This window comes from Amblyraja radiata, chromosome 18 (genome assembly GCF_010909765.2).
Source record: "Amblyraja radiata isolate CabotCenter1 chromosome 18, sAmbRad1.1.pri, whole genome shotgun sequence".
NCBI lineage: Eukaryota > Metazoa > Chordata > Chondrichthyes > Rajiformes > Rajidae > Amblyraja > Amblyraja radiata.
The window spans coordinates 5,699,493-5,718,738 of record NC_045973.1 but is presented as its reverse complement, the minus strand read 5'-3'; the positions used below and the strand labels follow the sequence as shown (position 1 = coordinate 5,718,738).

The window sequence follows — 19,246 nt, the reverse complement described above, 5'->3', positions numbered from 1 at the left end:
CAGTCGGTGTAAACTAGCATCTGCAGTTCCTTCCTACACAGGTAATTTCAGTCTCTCGTTTGAACAAACGCAAGGAATGAACTTCGACTGTCATTTAGTACAAATTGGGCAGCATGATCGTGTGTGTGTGTGTGTGTGTGTGTGTGTGTGTGTGTGTGTGTGTGTGTGTCAGTGTGTGTGTGTGTGTGTCAATCCCCACAGTGCAGAAGCCCCCTGCGTTGAGTCCACATTGTATTGTTCTGGCACAACCAGAGTGAGAGCAGCTTTTATGTGAGAGGCAGCCAGCGAGCCAGCCAGCCTTGTGTTTGGAGTGGGCAGTGCCGGGCCAGCCAGCCTTGTGTTTGGAGTGGGCAGTGCCGGGCCGGGCCAGCCCGCTTGTGTCTCGGCTGCGCTGCACACTACGAGCAGGAAGTGGGGTACATCGATCAGGTTTTTTTTAATTGACAGAATCCGGCAGGCAGAAAGGGATTGTGGTTTGGATAAAGCCTCGTTCCTGAACTGTGCACATCCTTAATACCTTGTGTCGGGGAGAGCAGAGCAAACGTAAGCAATCCGTTTCCTCTCTGCTGATAGATAAGCCGAGATAGAACTGGCGTGATATCTATCTGCTTCTCTCTCTCTCTGCTTCTCTCTCTCTGCTTCTCTCTCTCTCTCTCTCTCTCTGCTTCTCTCTCTCTCTCTCTCTCTCTGCTTCTCTCTGCTTCTCTCTCTCCCTCTGCTTCTCTCTCTCTCTCTGCTTCTCTCTCTCTCTCTCTCTCCCCATCTCTCTCCCTTTCTCTCTCTGCTTATCTCTATCTCTGCTTCTCTCTCTCTCTCTCCCCCCCCTCTCTCTGCCTCCGTCCCTCCCTCTGCCTTCCTCTCACCTCCTCTCCCCATCTCTCTCTCTCCCTCTTTCTCTCTCTCTGTTTCTCTCTCCCTCTCTCCCCTCCTTGCTGGTATTTATTTGGTGTGCTGTGTGCGCGCAGGAGAGGAGGGAAGAGTGAGGGGCTGCAAAGATGTTGGACCCGTCGTCTAGCGAGGAGGAAACGGAGGATGTAGTGGAGGAAGAGTGCAAGGAGGTGCAGGCACCGGCGGCCGGCAGCCGCTTGTCGCCCAGCAGAACAAGCGAGAGTAGCGGTGGCGGCGGCCTGCAGCCCAGCAGCCGCAGCAGCAGCATCCGTCCCTCCAGCCCCAGCCCGTCCGTGGTGAGCGAGAAGGAGAAAGAGGAGCTGGAGAGGCTGCAGAGAGAGGAGGAGGAGAGGAAGAGAAAACTGCAGCTCTACGTCTTTGTTATGCGATGCATCGCCTACCCCTTCAACGCCAAGCAGCCCACCGACATGGCCAGGAGGCAGCAGAAGGTAAAGGGGGGGCATTGACGGTGAAACTGTACCCCATTCCTCTCTCTCTCTCTCTCTCTCTCTCTCTCACCCCCTCCCTCACCATCCCTTCAAACCACCACCCCCAAACTTCACCCCAATCCCCCCACCTCCCCTCAATCCCCCCTCGCTCTCTCACCCCCTCCCTCACCCCAACCCGAACCATTCCCCCCTCCTCCCCCCCAACCCCCCAACTTCAATCCAACCCCCCCACCCCCTGCTCCCATAACATTCCCCTTCAAAAAACATCCTCCCCCCTCGCTCACTCCAACCCCCCTCCCACCCTTCCCTGCCCCAACCTCCCCTGCTCGACATTCCCTCCCCCAAACCACCCCTGCCCCCCCCCCGCAAAGCATCCTCCCTGCTCCAAAACTACCCCCCCCTCTACCCTCCCCAGCCCCAAACCATCCTATCCTCCACCAAACCACCCCACTCCTCCAAACCACTCCCCTTACCCATGCCCCCCCCCCCCAAATTCTCCCCTCACCCATCCAACCCCCAAACGTCCCCCTTTACCCTCAACCCCGCCTCCCCTCCCCCCAGACAGCCCCCTTCTCTCCAGCCCCCAGGGCTATTGAGCTGATGCTGCCCACACACACACACACACACTGCCAAGGCCAGCAACAGTGACATTAGTGTCATGTACCGGGGCTGCCTGCCTGCACCCACCCACCCACCCACCCACCCACTAAGCCCCCAGCTCGCTGCAGTGGCAGCGGCCGCCCAGCCAGCATATCCAGCCTGCGTGGAGGAGGCACCTCCTCACACCCACGTCCCCGAATAGGAACATCAATTAGCAGTACAAGGTGACTTGTTAATTGTGGAGGGCGAAACTCGCGGCGACTTTGCGCTTGCATCAGTGTTATTTTGGCGGCTGGGTTTCCGGGCACTGCAACTCTCGCCCGGGCTAACTTGCCTCTACACAGGGCACTGCTGTTGCAAAGATGTATGACTTTCCCTTTGTTCTTGTCTGCGCATTTTCTTCTTGTTGCCCCATTAGCCGGGGATAGGCACATCAGGCAGAAGAGTGGCGTGAAATACACTGTGAGCCAAAGTGGTTCATCTGTACATTAAAAATAAAATTAAATATTGGAGCCCTTTGCCTCCTCCCCCCCTCAATAGTCAAATAACGACGCCTGCACTCAGACAGGGATGATGGGGCGTCAGTGATTTCTCTCTCCACCAAGTGGCGCTGATAATGGTAATGACAGAGTCATTGTCACATCAGCACCGGTACAAGGGACTGTATAAGTCCAGGGTGCAATAGTCTATCCATATCCCCCTTCCTCATTCCCACGCTGACCTTGTGTGGAGGAAGTGAACAGCAGATGCTGGTTTAAACTATAGATGGACACAAAATGCTGGAGCAACTCAGAGGGACAGGCAGCATCCCCGGAGAGAAGGAATGGGTGACTTTTCGGGAGGAGACCCTTCAGCCCACACTGACCTTTCTGTCCCGGGCTGGTGCCTCCGTTGTCAGAGTGAATGTCAACGCAAATTGTAGGAACAACATCTCTTATTTCGCTTGGGCAGCTTACAGGAATATTGTAATTATGAGGAATATTGAATTCCCGAACTTCAAGTAAGCCTTGCCTAGCCTCTCTCTCCATCCCTCCTTAGTTCTCCGACTAGTTTCACTGTCCATATGATTAATTTATTAATTGTATGCCTCCTTGTCACAATAGACAATAGGTGCAGGAGTAGGCCATTCGGCCCTTCGAGCCAGCACCACCATTCACTGTGATCATGGCTGATCATCCCCAATCAGAACCCCGTTCCTGCCTTCACCTTCCCCTCAGTTAACCAAGAACCATAGATAGACACAAAATGCTGGAGTAACCCAGCGGGACAGGCAGCGTCTCTGGAGAGAAGGAGTGGGTGACGTTTCGGGTCGAGACCCTTCTTCAGACTGAGAGTCAGGGGAGAGGGAGATACTGAGATATGGAAGGGTGAGGCGGGAAGACGAGAGGGGGTGATGATGAAGGAAAATGTGGAAATGGTTCACTGTTAGCTGAGGGAAAGGTGGCAACGAGGCGTACAATAGGTAAAATTTAATCAGGAGGACAGCCAAACTAGTCGGGGTGGGACAGAGAGAGAGGGAAATAGACTATAGACAACCGGTGCAGGAGTAGGCCATTTGGCCCTTCGAGCCAGCACCGCCATTCAATGTGATCATGGCTGAACATCCCCAATCAGTACCCTGTTCCTGCCTTCTCCCCATATCCCCTGACTCCGCTATCTTTAAGAGCCCTATCTAGCTCTCTCTTGAAAGCATCCAGAGAACCTGCCTCCACCGCCCTCTGAGGCAGAGAATTCCACAGACTCACCACTCTCTGTGAGAAAAAGTGTTTCCTCGTCTCCGTTCTAAATGGCTTACTCCTTATTCTTAAACTGTGGCCCCTGGTTCTGGACTCCCCCAACATCGGGAACATGTTTCCTGCCTCTAGCGTGTCCAAGCCCTTAATAATCGTATATGTTTCAAAGTAAGGGTTACTTGAAGTTGGAGAAATTATGATTCATACCGCTGGGTTGTAAGCTGCCCAAGCGATATACAGACTGTGTATCTGTGGGGTACAACGGTGTTTGGAGATGCCACAGACAAAGAACAATTTGCTGCGGGTAGATAGATGGAGAACCCTCCTTGCCTTGTGGAGCAGTGCTGAGATGTCATTCTGTGTAACATGGGTTGTTGGCACTGATCATCGACAGTGGCCCGGGGAACATAACTCCAGCTGCCTTTATACTGCAGGCTCTCCCCACACGCTCGCCTCTCATCTGGGCTTGTTTGATTTGCAAAATACTCCACTTGATAGTTGTAATTTAGCTTGGCTGTTCTCAGAACTGGGGTGCAGAACTGTACGGGAAAGGCTTTGATTTTGGAACTGGCTTTTTTGATTTGTAAAGATGCGATGGAACTTTATCTATCCCTAGAGAGAAATTGGTCTGACAACAGTTTTAAAATGCAACAAGATATATGAAACATGAAATTAAAATGATGAGAGGAAAGTCCAGGATTGGCGATGTGGAAAGATTGGGGGGGGGTCAGTCTAACCCACGACTACAACTCTTCAATTGTAACTGAAATATATAATACTAATGGTCTGAGATTTGAAAAAACAATTTATTAACATATCTAAGGTAGACAAAAATGCTGGAGAAACTCAGCGGATGAGGCAGCATCTATGGAGCGAAGGAACTAGGCAATGTTTCGGGTCGAGACCTTTCTTCAGACTGAAGAAGGGTCTGAAGAAGGCTCTCGACCTGAAACGTTGTCTATTTCCTTCGCTCCATAGATGCTGCCTCACCCGCTGAGTTTCTCCAGCATTTTTGTCTACCTTCGATTTTCCAGCATCTGCAGTTCCTTCTTAAATATTAACATACCTAAACTCACTTTAAAAGATTTCAAAAAGTGATGTGTATCTCTAAGGCTCTTTGTTCGTAAGTCCATAAGACATAGTAGTAGAATGAGGAGGCCATTCGGCCCATCGGGTCTGCTCCGTCATTCAATCATGGCTGATCTATTTTTCCCCCCATTCACATTCTCCTGTCTTCTCCCTGTAACCTTTGACACTCTTTGGATCAGAAAATAGCAATAAAAATAATATGTGTAGGAAGGAAGTGCAGGTGCTGGTTCACGCCGAAGATAGTCACAAAATGCTGGAGTAACTCAGCGGGACAGGCAGCATCTCTGGAGAGAAGCTTTTCACCTATTCCTTTTCTTCCGAGATGTTGCCTGACCCGGTGAGTTACTCCAGCATTTTGTGCCCAATAAAAATCATTTGTTGTGGGGTCCAGATAATCCGAGATGTCAAAAAATATTGAACAAAGTCACGAGGAAATGAGATAAAGAGTCAAATAATCCCGGAATACTGTGGTGAGGCTTTGGACAAATCACCTGGAAATGCCAGTAAAAATGCTAAAGTGAAATCTTGCCATAGAGGGAGTACAGAGAAGGTTCACCAGACTGATTCCTGGGATGTCAGGACTTTCATATGATTGGATAGACTCGGCTTGTACTCGATAGAATTTAGAGGGGGGGATCTTATAGAAACTTACAAAATTCTTAAGCGGTTGGACAGGCTAGATGCAGGAAGATTGTTCCTGATGTTGGGGAAGTCCAGAACAAGGGGTCACAGTTTAAGGATAAAGGGGAAATCTTTTAGGACTGAGATGAGAAAAACATTTTTACACAGAGAGTGGTGAATCTGTGGAATTCTCTGCAACAGAAGGTAGTTGAGGCCAGTTCATTGGCTATATTTAAGAAGGAGTTAGATGTGGCCCTTGTGGCTAAATGGATCAGAGGTTATGGAGAGAAGGCAGGGATGGGATACTGAGTTGGATGATCAGCCATGATCATATTGAATGGCGGTGCAGGCTCGAAGGGCCGAATGGCCTACTCCTGCACCTATTTTCTATGTTTCTATGAAACAGTTTTCACACACTTGTACTTTGATGTGGTAATTAGTCATAGTCATAGTCATACAGCATGGAAACAGGCCCTTCGGCCCAACTTGTCCATGCCGACCAAGGGGGGGATTGGGCTGTATGGAAAAAAACGTCTATTTGGCAGAAATGGTGCATTAAGTAAAGAAACAAATTGAAGGCTATATGCCTGAATGGAATTAAACCAGGGAAGAGAAATAAGTAAAAGTTTGAAGCTGTATGCTGATTGGAATGAGAGTCCTGAGGACAAATGCATGAAACCCGAGGAAATAATATGTTATTATTTATACCAAGCCAATTAACCCACTAACCTGCACGTCTTCGGAGTGTGGGAGGAAACCGAAGATCTTGGAGAAACCCTACGCAGGTCACGGGGAGAACGTACAAACAACGTACAGATAGCGCCCGTGGTCGGGATCGAACCCGGGTCTCCGGCGCTGAATTTTGAACTCTACCGCTGCGCCACCGTGACTGCCTGAAGAAGGGTCAGGACGCATTCTTCAGGCTGAACACCTTAATTTATTTTAGATTTGAGAGCGAGAATGGATCCAGGAAAGTTAATGTACACAATAAAGTGTACATCAATAGGACAAAGGCATCGTGAGGCGTAGCGGTAGCCTTAATCATTAAGGATGAAACATTATTAGGAGAGCCTGTCATGAAGTAAACGGTGATGTTTTTAAGGGCAGAATTTATTTTAAACCTAAATGACTTTGGGTGGGGGAGGCAGGGTGGATTGGAGCATTATACGTAGCACCTTAGAAATGGACAATGTTGATTTTGTGAGAAGAAAACGGAGGCACAAGGAACTGCAGATGTTGGGGGTCTTGTGCAAAGTGCAGAAGGAACTCAGCGGGTCAGGCAGCATCTGTGGAGGGAAACAGAGAGGTGACATTTTGGGGTCGGGACCTAAGATAATGGTGGGCATATGAAATGATTACTTAGACCAGAGGAAGATTACAGTAGGATGAGAGGGAAAACTAATTTAACCAGGGACAGGATCTTAAGAAAAAGATTAGTGATTAGAGAATTTAAAAAAAACTAACAGTTGACAAATCTCCAGTTTATATCGTTCTAGCCCTGGGAATTTAAAGAATTATATGTGAATACTGCAGATTTTGTTACCATCATTTTCTACAGTTATCTCGATTCATGAATTATGAATTGAGATTGGAAAATGATACGTGTCATTTTACTATTTAAGAACGAGGGGAGGTGAAAACCAGGCAACTAAGGTCCATCTAGCCCAGGGGTGAGGAACCTTTTCATGTTGGATTGCCGCATTAAGTTAGCTGTAATCTAATAAGGCCGTATCCAAGAAACTCCAATTAGATATACTTCAAAATGTATATTATTTTGTTAAAATAGCCCTCGTGACTTACTAATGTCATAATTGTGGCCATCAGTTGGGGAGGATTATTTTGTTGAATCTTCTTTTACTCTTTGGTATTTTAAATACGTTCATTTTAAGATTAAAATAAAAATAATAAAAGACAAATAAAAACATACTAATAAAAATAAAACGATTTGTTCTACAAAATTCGGATTCATTCAAAAGGCCGCACTTAATGGCTTAGAAGGCCGCATGCAGCCTTAAGGCCGCAGGTTCCTCACCAACCTGACCTCCCGGTGGCTCAGCACTTCAACTCCCCCTCCCATTCCGTATCTGACCTCTCTGTCCTGGGTCTCCTCCATGGCCAGAGCGAGCAACACCGGAAATTGGAGGAACAGCACCTCATATTCCGCTTGGGGAGTCTGCATCCTGGGGGCATGAACATTGAATTCTCCCAATTTTGTTAGCCCTTGCTGTCTCCTCCCATTCCTATCTCTCCCTCAGCCCTCGGGCTCCTCCTTTTTCCTTTATTCTCCCCACCCCACGCCCCATCAGTCTGAAGAAGGGTTTCGGCCCGAAACGTTGCCTATTTCCTTCGCTCCATAGATGCTGCTGCACCCGCTGAGTTTCTCCAGCATTTTTGTGTACCTTCGATTTTCCAGCATCTGCAGTCCCTTCTTAAACACCTGACCTAGCCTGTTGTCAGGAATGTACCCGAATGAACCAGATTGATGATAAACAATTCATCACCTTGAATAAAATGCAAAATGCTGGTGGAACTTAGCAGGTCAGGCAGCATCAGTGGAGGGAATGGACAGTCGACGTTTCGGGTCAGGACCCTTCTTCAGACTGAACACCTTCATTTATTTTAGATTTGAGAGCGAGAATGGATCCAGGAAGGTTATCTCTTATTGAATCCTTTGGAGAGGTGATTTAGAAAGGGGAATATCTATCCATTCACCTTAAAACACAAAGTGCTGGAGCAGCTTTAGTGGGTCAGGCAGTATCTTGTTTCTTGATCTGCTTAGTGTAGTTTATTGTCACGTGTACCGAGGTACAGTGCAACGCTTTTGTTGCGTGCTGTCCAGTCAGTGGAAAGACAATACATGATTCACAATCGAGCTGTCCAGAGTGTACAGACACATGATAAGGGAATAATGTTTAGTGCAAGATAAAGCCAGTAAAGTCCGATCAAAGATAGTCTGAGGTAGAATGTAGTTCAGGACTGCTCTCCCAGTTGGGGTAGGATCATTCGGTTGCCTGACAACAGCTGAGAAGAAGCTGTCCTTGAATCTCAAAGTGTGCGTTTTCATGCTTCTATACTGATAGCCTGATGGAAGAGGGGAGAAGGGAGAGTGGCCAGTGTGCGACTTGTCCTTGATTATGCTGCTGGCCTTGCCGAGGCAGCGTGAGGTTTTAATGGAGTTGATGGGAGGAAGGAAGGTTGGTTTGTGTGACGGTCTGGGCTGCATCCACAATTCTCTGCAATTCTTTTGCGGTCTTGAATGGAGCTGTTCCCAAACCAAGCTGTGATGCATCCCGATAAAAATGCTTTCTACTGTGGAGGGAATGCAGCCTTACCTGCTGAGTTCCTCCAGCACGTCATGTTTGATCGAGATTCCAGCATCTGCAGCCTCATGTGCCTCATAATCTATTGATATTATTTTTCTGCATTTCCAGATGGTGTCAGATAGAGTCCCACACAAAAGGCTTTGTATTAAGGTTGAATCTAATGGAGTTCAAAGCAAATTATTAACGTGGTTTTAGGATATATTAACTGAGCAGCTGAAAGAAGGAAGTGATTGATCAGATCGTTAAACGGACTGAAAGGAATTGTGATGCTCTGTCACTATTCACCGTATTTTAAATCTTTGTATTGAAGAGAGAGAAATTTGCATATTGGCAAGTTTGTCAACTACTCAAAAATTAGGACAGTTTGTTAGAAGAGTTGGCGATAATAAGTTAATTGCAAAGAGGTATTCATGGATTGAATTAATTGGGAAGTGGATTTCAAAATAAACAAAACATGAGGATACCAGTTTTGTTCAAAAATGTAGAGAACATGGTCTTGTAAATGGTCTATCACAAGGGTTCCCAACCTGGGGTAAATTTCGCCTGGTCTCTTACATAGAGGCACAAGGAGATGTCGACTGGTGAGGTTATTAACGTACACAAAATAATCAAATGCCGCATCTGGAAGAAGTATCTAATTCTATCCACCGTTGCTCAACTCCTGCAGTCTCGTGGTATTCAAATAACAACATTTTTACCCATCTTTTGTCTTTGGAGTTTGATGTGTAGTAAGGGGAGTGACCCATAAATAGCTAGATGGACTGAATGGTCTGACTGACTTGTTTCAGTGCTGGTTCTCCCACTAGTCTCACTGTCCTCCAGATTAATTTAACTGTCTGTACGCCCCATTGTCAACTTCCCCTCAGCCAACAATGAACCATTCTACATTTTCTTGAGCATCGTCTGCTTTGATCTGTCGTTTTCACACCATTCCCTTTGCATATCTCTAGTTTCCCTCTCCCCTGACTCTCAGTCTTTATAACAAGAGGAGTCGAGTATAGGAGCAAAGAGGTCCTTCTGCAGTTGTACAGAGCCCTAGTGAGAACACACCTGGGGTATTGTGTGCAGTTTTGATCCCCTAATTTGAGGAAGGACATTCTTGCTATTGAGGGAGTGCAGCGTAGGTTTACAAGGTTAATTCCCGTTTGGTGGGACTGTCATATGCTGAGAGAATGGAGCAGCTGGGCTTGCACACTCGGGAGTTTAGAAGGATGAGAGGGTATCTTATTGAAACATATAAGATTGTTAAGGATTTGGACATGCTAGAGGCAGGAAACGTGTTCCCGATGTTGGGGGAGTCCAGATCCAGGGGCCACAGTTTAAGAATAAGGGGTAAGCCATTTAGAACGGAGACGAGGAAACACTGTTTCTCACAGAGAGTTGTGAGTCTGTGGAATTCTCTGCCTCAGAGGGCGGTGGAGGCAGGTTCTCTGGATGCTTTCAAGAGAGAGCTAGATAGGGCTCTTAAAGATAGCGGAGTCAGGGGATATGGGGAAAAGGCAGGAAAGGGGTACTGATTGGGGATGATCAGCCATGATCACATTGAATGGCAGTGCTGGCTCGAAGGGCCGAATGGCCTACTCCTGCACCTATTGTCTATTGTCTGTTGAAGACAGGTCTCGGCCCGAAACATCACCCATTTCTTCTCTCCAGAGATGCTGCCTGTCCCGCCGAGTTACTCCAGCATTTTGTGTCTATTTTCGTTGTTGCTGTGAGGTTGGAAGAGCAAGGAGAAACTATCTTGCTGTGAGTCGAAACGACTGTCACTTTTAGCTCCCTGCAGAGTCTTCAATTTCTCATCGCCTGCAATCCAGTACTTAGACTTTGCTAAAGATAGACACAAAAAGCTGGAGCAGCTCAGCAGGTCAGGCAACATCTCTGGAGAACATTGATAGGTGACGTTTCGGGTCGGTACCATTCTTCAGAAACGTCACCTATCAATGTTCTTCAGAGATGCTACCTGACCCGCTGAGTTACTCCAGCACTTTGTGTCTAAATGCACAAATTAGAAGCTTTTAATGATGTTATAGGTCATGCAGAAATTCAACCCACGTCTACTCATCATTCAGCTCAAATAATGAAACCAATTCATACTGACAAAGCAAATTAATTTTAATTGATGAGTAGCAACCTCTGAAGGACAATGCTTGTCATCATTTATTGCCAAAGCAAATAGCAAAGTTTAAATGTGATTTAAAAAAAAGCAACGACAGATACTGGTTTATACTAAAGATAGACCCAAAATGCTGGACTGACGGAAGGGTCGAGACCCTTCTACCGTCACCTATTCCTTCTCTCCAGAGATGCTGCCTGACCCGCTGAGTTACTCCAGCACTTTGTGCCTATTTTCGGTGCAAACCAGCATCTGCAGTTCCATCCTACACGTCATTTGTGCATTTAGTGGCTGAGGCTGACTGACAAATCACCGCTGCTGGAAGGAACTGCAGATGCTGGTTTACCCCGAAGAGAGACACAAAATGCTGGAGTAACTCGGCGGGACGGGCAGCATCCCTGGAGCGAAGGAATGCGTGACATTTTGGGGCAAGACCCTTCTTCAGACTGAGAGCCAAGGGGAGAGGGAGACACCGAGATATGGAAGGGCATCAAGGCAGCAAAGGGGCTGAAGGTCAAGGAAAATGTCGAATAGATCATAGAAACATAGAAAATAGGTGCAGGAGTAGACCGTTTGGCCCTTCGAGATAGCACCGCCATTCAATATCATGGCTGATCATCCAAAATCAGTACCTCGTTCCTGCTTTCCCCCCCATATCCGTTGATTCTGCTGGTTCCGATCATTGGTCATCGTTATCGTTGTGATGCAAGATATGATGTATTTGGCCTTAACTTCAGCTATTTAAAGGGGCCTGTCCCACTGTACGAGCTAATTCAAGAGCTCTCCCGAATTTGAAAAAAATCAAAGTACGTAGAATGTACGTAGCGGGTACGTCGGAGCTCGGGGACGTCCCTGAGCGGCTCGTAACGTTAACGGCAGGTACTCGGGGAAACGCGGTAAGCTCGGGAAGATTTTTCAACACGTTGAAAAATGTCCACGAGAGCCCCGAGTACCTACGAGCGGCTATTACCGTAATTCTCCGAGTTCGAATCAGGGGAAACTCGGGAGAATTAGCTCGTACAGTGGGACAGCCCCATAACTCTTGTTGTACCACTGTGATGACACCGCAGATGCCTTTCCCTGCAGTCTGGTTGTTTCTCTGCACCTGGCTGTCTTCATCCACACTAGATACTGATGTTGCCTCACAGCCCCCTGCTGAAGGGAATGGGACACAGCATCGCTCCTGCGTGGTTGCGTTTGCAGGGAGCAACTCTGCACTGATGCACGGCGGAATCGGCCACTGCCGAGGAGAAAGGTGAAGGATAACTGAAGCAGGTCAATAGATTCACTAGCCTTTAATCCATTGTTCTGGTTTTAAAGTGCCATTGAGAAGAGGCCAGTGGGATCTTGATCTCAGCTCTCTGTCATCAAAGATTTAAAAAAATAACCTGCGCCACGATGGAGTGCGCTCTTCAGAAGGGCAACAGCTCCAGCCCACATGCTTTAAGGTTGTTCTTATCCATGGCAGCTGCCTTCAACATTGCCAAAATAGCTTGGAGCAAACAAAATGCGTATGAAGGAACTGCAGATGCTGGTTTAAAATCAAAGATGCTGGAGTAACTCAGCGGGACAGGCAGCATCTCTGGAGAGAAGGAATGGGTGACGTTTCGGGACGAGACCCATGACTGTCCCGCTGAGTTGCTCCAGCATTTTGTGTCTGCTTTGGAGCAAGCATTATGATTTAAGTAATATATGACGTAATATATTAAGTACTTACACCCCCTCTCTTTCCTGTATACCCCACCCCACTCTATTTCTCCCACTATTCCATCCCAGTCTCCCTGCTCCCTCCCCCTCCCCCCCCCCTCATCTCCCACCCATGAGTCCTCCATCTCCCCTGTTTTTCCCCTCTTGCCCTGCACCTCTTCCCGTCCCCTTCCACCTATATCCCATCCCTTTGGCTTTACAGCCGTTACTCTTCTCTCTAAAGAAGGGTTTCGGCCCAAAACGTTGCCTATTTCCTTCGCTCCATAGATGCTGCTGCACCCGCTGAGTTTCTCCAGCATTTTTGTCTACCTTCGATTTTCCAGCATCTGCAGTTCCTTTTTAAACACCCTTCTCTCTGTATCTGTTGTCTCCTTTACAGAGTGATACAGTGTGGAAACAGGCCCTTCGGCCCAACTTGCCCACACTGGTCAACATGTCCCAGCTACAGTAGTCCCACCTGCCTGCGCTTGGCCCATACCCCTCCAAACCTGTCCTATCCATTCCTTCTCTCCAGAGATGTCGCCTGTCCCGCTGAGTTACACCAGCATTTTGTGTCTATCTTTAGTTTAACAAGACAATCATTTAGGCTTTTTGGTGTGGATGGGGTGATGAATTGCAGTGTGTTCCTTGTCACGGGCTTAAGACTGAAGTATCTATCCATTACCTTAGATGAATGATCCTGCTCGGGTGCCCAGTGTTCTTGCAACTCAAAGAAGTCCACCTTAGGCAGAGCAGTCAGCAATCTCAAGCCTTTGTCACTTACTTTGTCACCCATCTCCCCAACGCACCCCATCTTAACGACATCCTCCCTGGAGCAGGATGCTCCAAACGCAGCCTCGCCAACGCCTTGTACAACTGTAACGTCCCAACGTCTACACTCATGACCATGATGAATGAGCGTTAATGATTCAGTGATATTCTCACGTGTATCTAGGCGCAGTGAAATGCTTTGCTTTGCAGCCAACCCAATAAATTGGTCTCTTGTACATTCTCCCTATGACCACGAGGGTTTTCTCCGGGTAAGCTCCGGTTTCCACGCCTACTCCAAAGACCGACAGGTTTGCAGGTTAATTCACTTCGGTAAAGATTGTAAATTGTCCCCAGTGCGTAGGATCATAAGTGATAGGAGTAGAATGAGGCCATTCGACCCATCAAGTGTACTCCGCCATTCAATCATGGCTGATGTACCCATATAACCATATAACAATTACACCACGGAAACCTCGCCACGCCATCTCGGCCCTTCTAGTCCGTGCAGAACACGTATTCTCCCCTAGTCCCATCTACCCCTCCCTCCTTACCCCGTTCTCCTGCCTTCTCCCCATAACCTCTGACACCCGTACTAATCAATAATCTATCTATCTCGGCCATAAAATATATATCCACTGACTTTGCCTCCACAGCTTTCTATGGCAAAGAATTGCACAGATTCACCACCCTCTGACTATAATGGATGGGATTTATATAGCGCCTTTCTAATACTCAAGGCGCTTTACATTGCATTATTCATTCGCTCCTCAGTCGCACTCGGTGGTGGTAAGCTACTTCTGTAGCCACAGCTGCCCTGGGGCAGACTGACGGAAGCGTGGCTGCCAATCTGCGCCTACAGCCCCTCCGACCACCACCAATCACTCACACACATTCACACACAGGCAAAGGTGGGTGAAGTGTCTTGCCCAAGGACACAATGACAGTATGCACTCCAAGCGGGATTCGAACCGGCTACCTTCCGGTTGCCAGCCGAACACTTAGCCCATTGTGCCATCTGTCGTCCCAATATAGACTATAGAGAGATAGTGTTTGTGTGTGGGGATCACTGGTCGGCATGGACTCAGTGGGCCGAAGGGCATATTTCCCTGCTGTATCTCCAAACTAAATCCCAGAAATCAATTTGGTGAACCCTTGATGCACTCCTTGTGAGAACTGCCAAATTTAGGAATCTGTGATAATATTGCGCGATTGGTGAATTACTAATCACATTCACATTTGATAAGGGTATATTTTTCTTCTTTCAGTACATTTAACAAAAGTAGACTATTGTAATCCTGCCCACTTCCCACCTAAAGATAGCAAACCAAAGAAAATATCACAGGATTCTTTAAAACCGTGAAAGCAATAATTAGTGAGTAATTATCTGTAGATATGCCCTGGGTAATTACTTCTGCGTACTAATTATGCTTGATGCATTCTAGGCACTTGTGTAGAATTTGGTGACTAGGTTACTGGTTACATAACCTTTTAAACCCCTGATAAACACTTTAGTCCGAATACTTCAAGATGTAATTATATACTTTCAATTCTGTCTATATTTCAACCATTGGCTGTTTATTAGTTCCAGAGTTTAGTTTCGAGATACAGTGCGGAAACAGGCCCTTCGGCCCACCGAGTCTGCACCGACCAGCGATCCCCGCCCACTAACACTCATTTACCAAGCCAATTTGTCCTCCTACAAACCTGCATGTCTTTCGAGTGTGGGAGGACAATGAAGATCACGAAGAAAACCCACGCAGGTCACGGGGAGACCGTACAGACAGTGCCCGTAGCCAGGATTGAACCCGGGACTCTGGCGCTGTGAGGCAGCACATTTACCGCTGCCGCCCCCTTAATATCTTATTAACATGACACTGATTTTATTCTTGGGATTGCAGCAGGTTAAGGGATGGTCTTTGAGGTGTATCAAATCATGAGGGGAATGGATAGGGTGAATGCACAGAAACTTTTGCCCAGAGTAGGGTAATCAAGAAGTAGAGAACATAGGTTTGAGGTGAGGGGGGGAAAGATTTAATAAGGACCTGAGGGGCAACATTTTCACACAGAGTACGGTGGGTATATGGAACAAGCTGCCAGAGGAGATAGTCAAAGTAGGCAGAATAACAACACTTTTGGACAGATACATAGATAGGATAGGTTTAGAGGGATACGAGCCAAATGTGGGTAAATGGGACTAGCTTATGGTGGGACACCATAACAGAATGGATGAGCTGAAGGGCCTGTTTCTGTACTGTATGACTCTAAGAGAAATTAAATATCTGTAAATTATTGGAAAGATGTAATCCTGGATGTTCAAAAACCACCTTGCATTGCATGTTAAAGACCATTTGGACAGGTACATGAAAAAGGGAAGGTTTAGGGGGATTGGAGCTAAACGCGGGCAGGTGGGACTAGTGTAGATTGGGCATCTTGGTCGGCATGGGCAAGGTGGGCCGAAGGGCCTGTTTCCACGCTGAAGACATGTTAATGCCAGGGAGAGAGAAGAAAAATCACTTGAAATATTTCACAACATCTGAGGAACTGCAGTATTACTACAGGGAGGCTATAAAATAGAATCATAGAGACTGTAGGTGCTGTCTGTGTGGAGTTTGTACGTTCTCCCTGTGACCGTATGGGTTTTCTCCGGGAGCTCCGGCTTCCTCCCACATTCCAAAGACGTACAGGTTTGTAGGTTAATTGGCTTCAGTAAAGATTGTAAATTGTCCCTAGAGCTGGTGTGCGGGGGATCAATGGTCGGTGCAGACTCGGTGGGCTGAAGGGCCTGTTTCCGGGCTGTATCTGTAAACGCAGCTTTTCTTTTAACTTGAATGCTGAAACACTGAATACTATTGCAGAGATCACATGGGAGATAATGTTACTGTTCATTGACTGACTAGAGTTCTTGATTTGTACAGGTGTCAGAGGTTATGTGGAGAAGGCAGGAGAATGGGGTTAGGAGGGAGAGATAGATCAGCCATGATTGAATGGCAGAATAGACTTGATGGGCCGAATGTCCTAAATCTCCTCCAATTCCTTATAACCTTTGAGGAAACCTTGATAAAATTATTAACAGTGCCTTCAAATATATGTATTGAAAAGCCTGGTTTTTCCTGTTGCTAGGTATATCCTGCAGTATAAATGTCGAAGTGTTTTCTATCCACGACTTACGTACAATAGATTCCCTTTGTTATCAGGCAACTATTTCTGTCATGCATAATTCATGGTTACAAGGTGTATGCACTTGATGATAAAAGAAACTGATGTTTAATTTACACTGCTTTGTGCAGCCTTCAATGGGTTCCCTATAATACATAAATAGCCATGTTAATTGAGTGCAGTAGCTCGCTGTAGATCAGCTACCACTGTAGGCCTACTTTAAAACAAAAGTTGTTTGTCTTTTTTTTTGAAGTACCTTGTTGATTGGTATTGAAGTGATGTGTTTATCGGTGTTTCCCTTGAGCTGGACTGTGCTGAAGTTGTACTGCCATTACGGCTTGTCAAAATCTGATGGAGCTGTTCTCGAGATAAGCAATAAGCAAGGTAGAGTTGCTGCCTTACAGCGCTTAAAGCGCCAGAGATCCGGGTTTGATCCCGACTATGTACGGGGTTTGTTCTTCTTCCCATGACCGCGTGGGTTTTCTCCAGGAGCTCGGGTTTCCTCCCACAATCCAAAGGCGTACAGGTTTGTAGGTTAGCGGGTGAGGCAGCATCTCAGGAGAGGAGAAGGAATGGGTGACGTTTTGGGTCGAGACCCTGAAGAAGGGTGTCGCCCACTTCTTCTCTCCTGAGATGCTGTCTCACCTGCTGAGTTACTCCAGCGTTTTGTGTCCACCTTGGATTTTAGCCAGCATCTGCAGTTCTTTCCTACACACAGGTTTGTAGGTTAATTGGCTTGGTATAAAATGTAAATTGTCCCTGGTGTTTGTAGGAGAGTGCTAATGTGCAGGAGTCGCTGGTCAGTGTGGAGTTGGTGGGCTGCAGGCTCTGTTTCAGCGCTGTATCTCTAAAACAATGACTTAAAAAAAAAAAAAGCTTTTATAAGTGATAGGAGCAGAATTAGGCCATTCGGCCCATCAAGTTTGCTCCATCTTTCAACCATGGCTGATCCATCTCTCCCTCCTAACCCCATTCACCTGCCTTCCCCCCGTAACCCCTGACACCCGTACAGAAGTAGCTTACCACCACCGAGTGTGACTGAGGAGTGAATGAATAATGCGATGTAAAGCGCCTTGAGTATTAGAAAGGCGCTATATAAATCCCATCCATTATTATTATTATTAATCAAGAATCGAACTAATCAATTCAACGTGCGTTACCTTCTGTTTTTGAACAAGACATCTGGTTATTATGGTACAAGGGGCAGCAACCCACTGTCATTAATTTACCGAGATAACAGCAATGGGGAAGTTAATGGGCACAGAGGGCGCGAGTTGAGCTGCGGTCCCAGAGGCCGGGGTTCGATCCTGACCTCGGGTGCTGACTGTGCGGAGTTTGCATGTTTTCCTGCGAACGTGTGGGTTTCCTCTGGGTGTTCCGGTCTCCTCTCTCATCCCGTCTCACGTGCGGGTTTGTGGGTTAATTGGCCTCCGTAAACTGACCCTGGTGGGTGGGCAATGGAAGGCGAGGGGCCTGTTTCCATGCTGTATCTCTAAACTAAACATGTTCATGAGTGACCTGCAGGTGCCGGCTTAAACCGAAGATAGACACAAAAAGCTGGAATAACTCAACGGGTCAGACAGCATCTCCGGATTAAAGGAATAGGTGACGGAAGAAGGGTCTTCCGTCTTCAGAGATCCTTCTTCAGACTCGGGGAGATATAGACGGAGATATAGAGATGTATAGAACAAATGAATGAAAGATGTGCAAAAAGGTAAGGATGATAAAGGAGACAGGCCATTGTTAGCTGTGTGCTAGGTGAAAATGAGTTACAGACAATGAAACTCACCGGGATGACAATGAGGACATCATCAGTGAATCTGTTCCTGGGGCATAGTGTGTGTCACCTGTATATTAACCAGTGAAGGAGCATATTTTGTCACATAGCTGTCTGGTGCACTAGCAGATCCACTGTCCACGTATGCCTCCAACATCTCATGTACCTTCAGCAGATGCCTCAATACACTGGGAAGATCTTCCCCTTAATGGGAAATTCTAGATGATCTGAGTTCTTCTATCAGAGCACGGAGATCGAGGCATAGTGGTCACCTGCACGGAAACGGGCCCTTCAGCCCAACTCGTCCGTGCCGACCGAGATTCCCAATTTCCAAGAGAAAAGCCACACAGTTACAGGGAGAACCTGCAAACTCCGTACTGACAGCACCCGTAGTCGGGATCAAAACCTGGTCTCTGGTGTTGTAAGGCCGTAACTCTACCGCTGCGCCACCGTGTCGGGCCTCTTTATTCCCCTACTTAAGCAATGAACAAGCAGCAGACTGCGTTAGTCAGAGGGTGGTGAATCTGTGGAATTAATTGCCACAGAAGGCTGTGGAGGCCAAGTCAATGGATATTTTTAAGGCAGAGATAGATAGATTCTTGATAAGTACGGGTGTCGGGGTTATGGGGAGAAAGCAGGGAATGGGGTTAGGAGGGAGGGATAGATCAGCCATGATTGAATTGCGGAGTAGACTTGATGGGCCTGGTGGCAACACATATTTTATCGCTGTATTCGATACACGTACATTAACTTTCTTTAAATGCTCTCTGGCTTTGCCTTGCAGAGTGCAAGGTCAGGGCAGCTCAATATCAACTATTCGCAATGTCTGCAGCCGTATCTCCATGGGTAGCATGAACCTCCTGCTAGCCTCTTGTGATCTTACTTCTACAAATAGAACTTACTGCAGGCAGAGCATTTAATTAGCTCACCGTCAGTAATTACAGCAACTGGCTACAATGTAGACATCCGACTTTGAAGATGCAGCACTGAAACAGGCCCTTCAGCCCACTGAGTCCGTGCCGACCAGCGATCACCCCGTA

At 47.1% G+C, this 19,246-nt stretch overlaps 1 protein-coding gene across 6 annotated transcripts in view; it reads left to right on the top strand.

Annotated features, from left to right (window-relative positions):
* The first annotated feature begins 200 nt into the window (after positions 1-200).
* The window catches only part of cadps (calcium dependent secretion activator), a 277,179-nt gene continuing 258,133 nt past the window's right edge, over positions 201-19,246 (top strand). For 3 of the 6 annotated variants that reach the window (XM_033036642.1, XM_033036640.1, XM_033036639.1), the window contains exons 1-2: positions 203-543; positions 966-1,337. In XM_033036642.1, coding sequence (XP_032892533.1) covers positions 996-1,337 — 342 coding nt within the window. In that variant the 5' untranslated portion in view covers positions 203-543; positions 966-995. Of the gene's footprint in view, positions 544-965; positions 1,338-19,246 lie in introns of all 6 variants that reach the window. The other 3 variants (XM_033036637.1, XM_033036638.1, XM_033036643.1) reach the window with 3 other exon arrangements.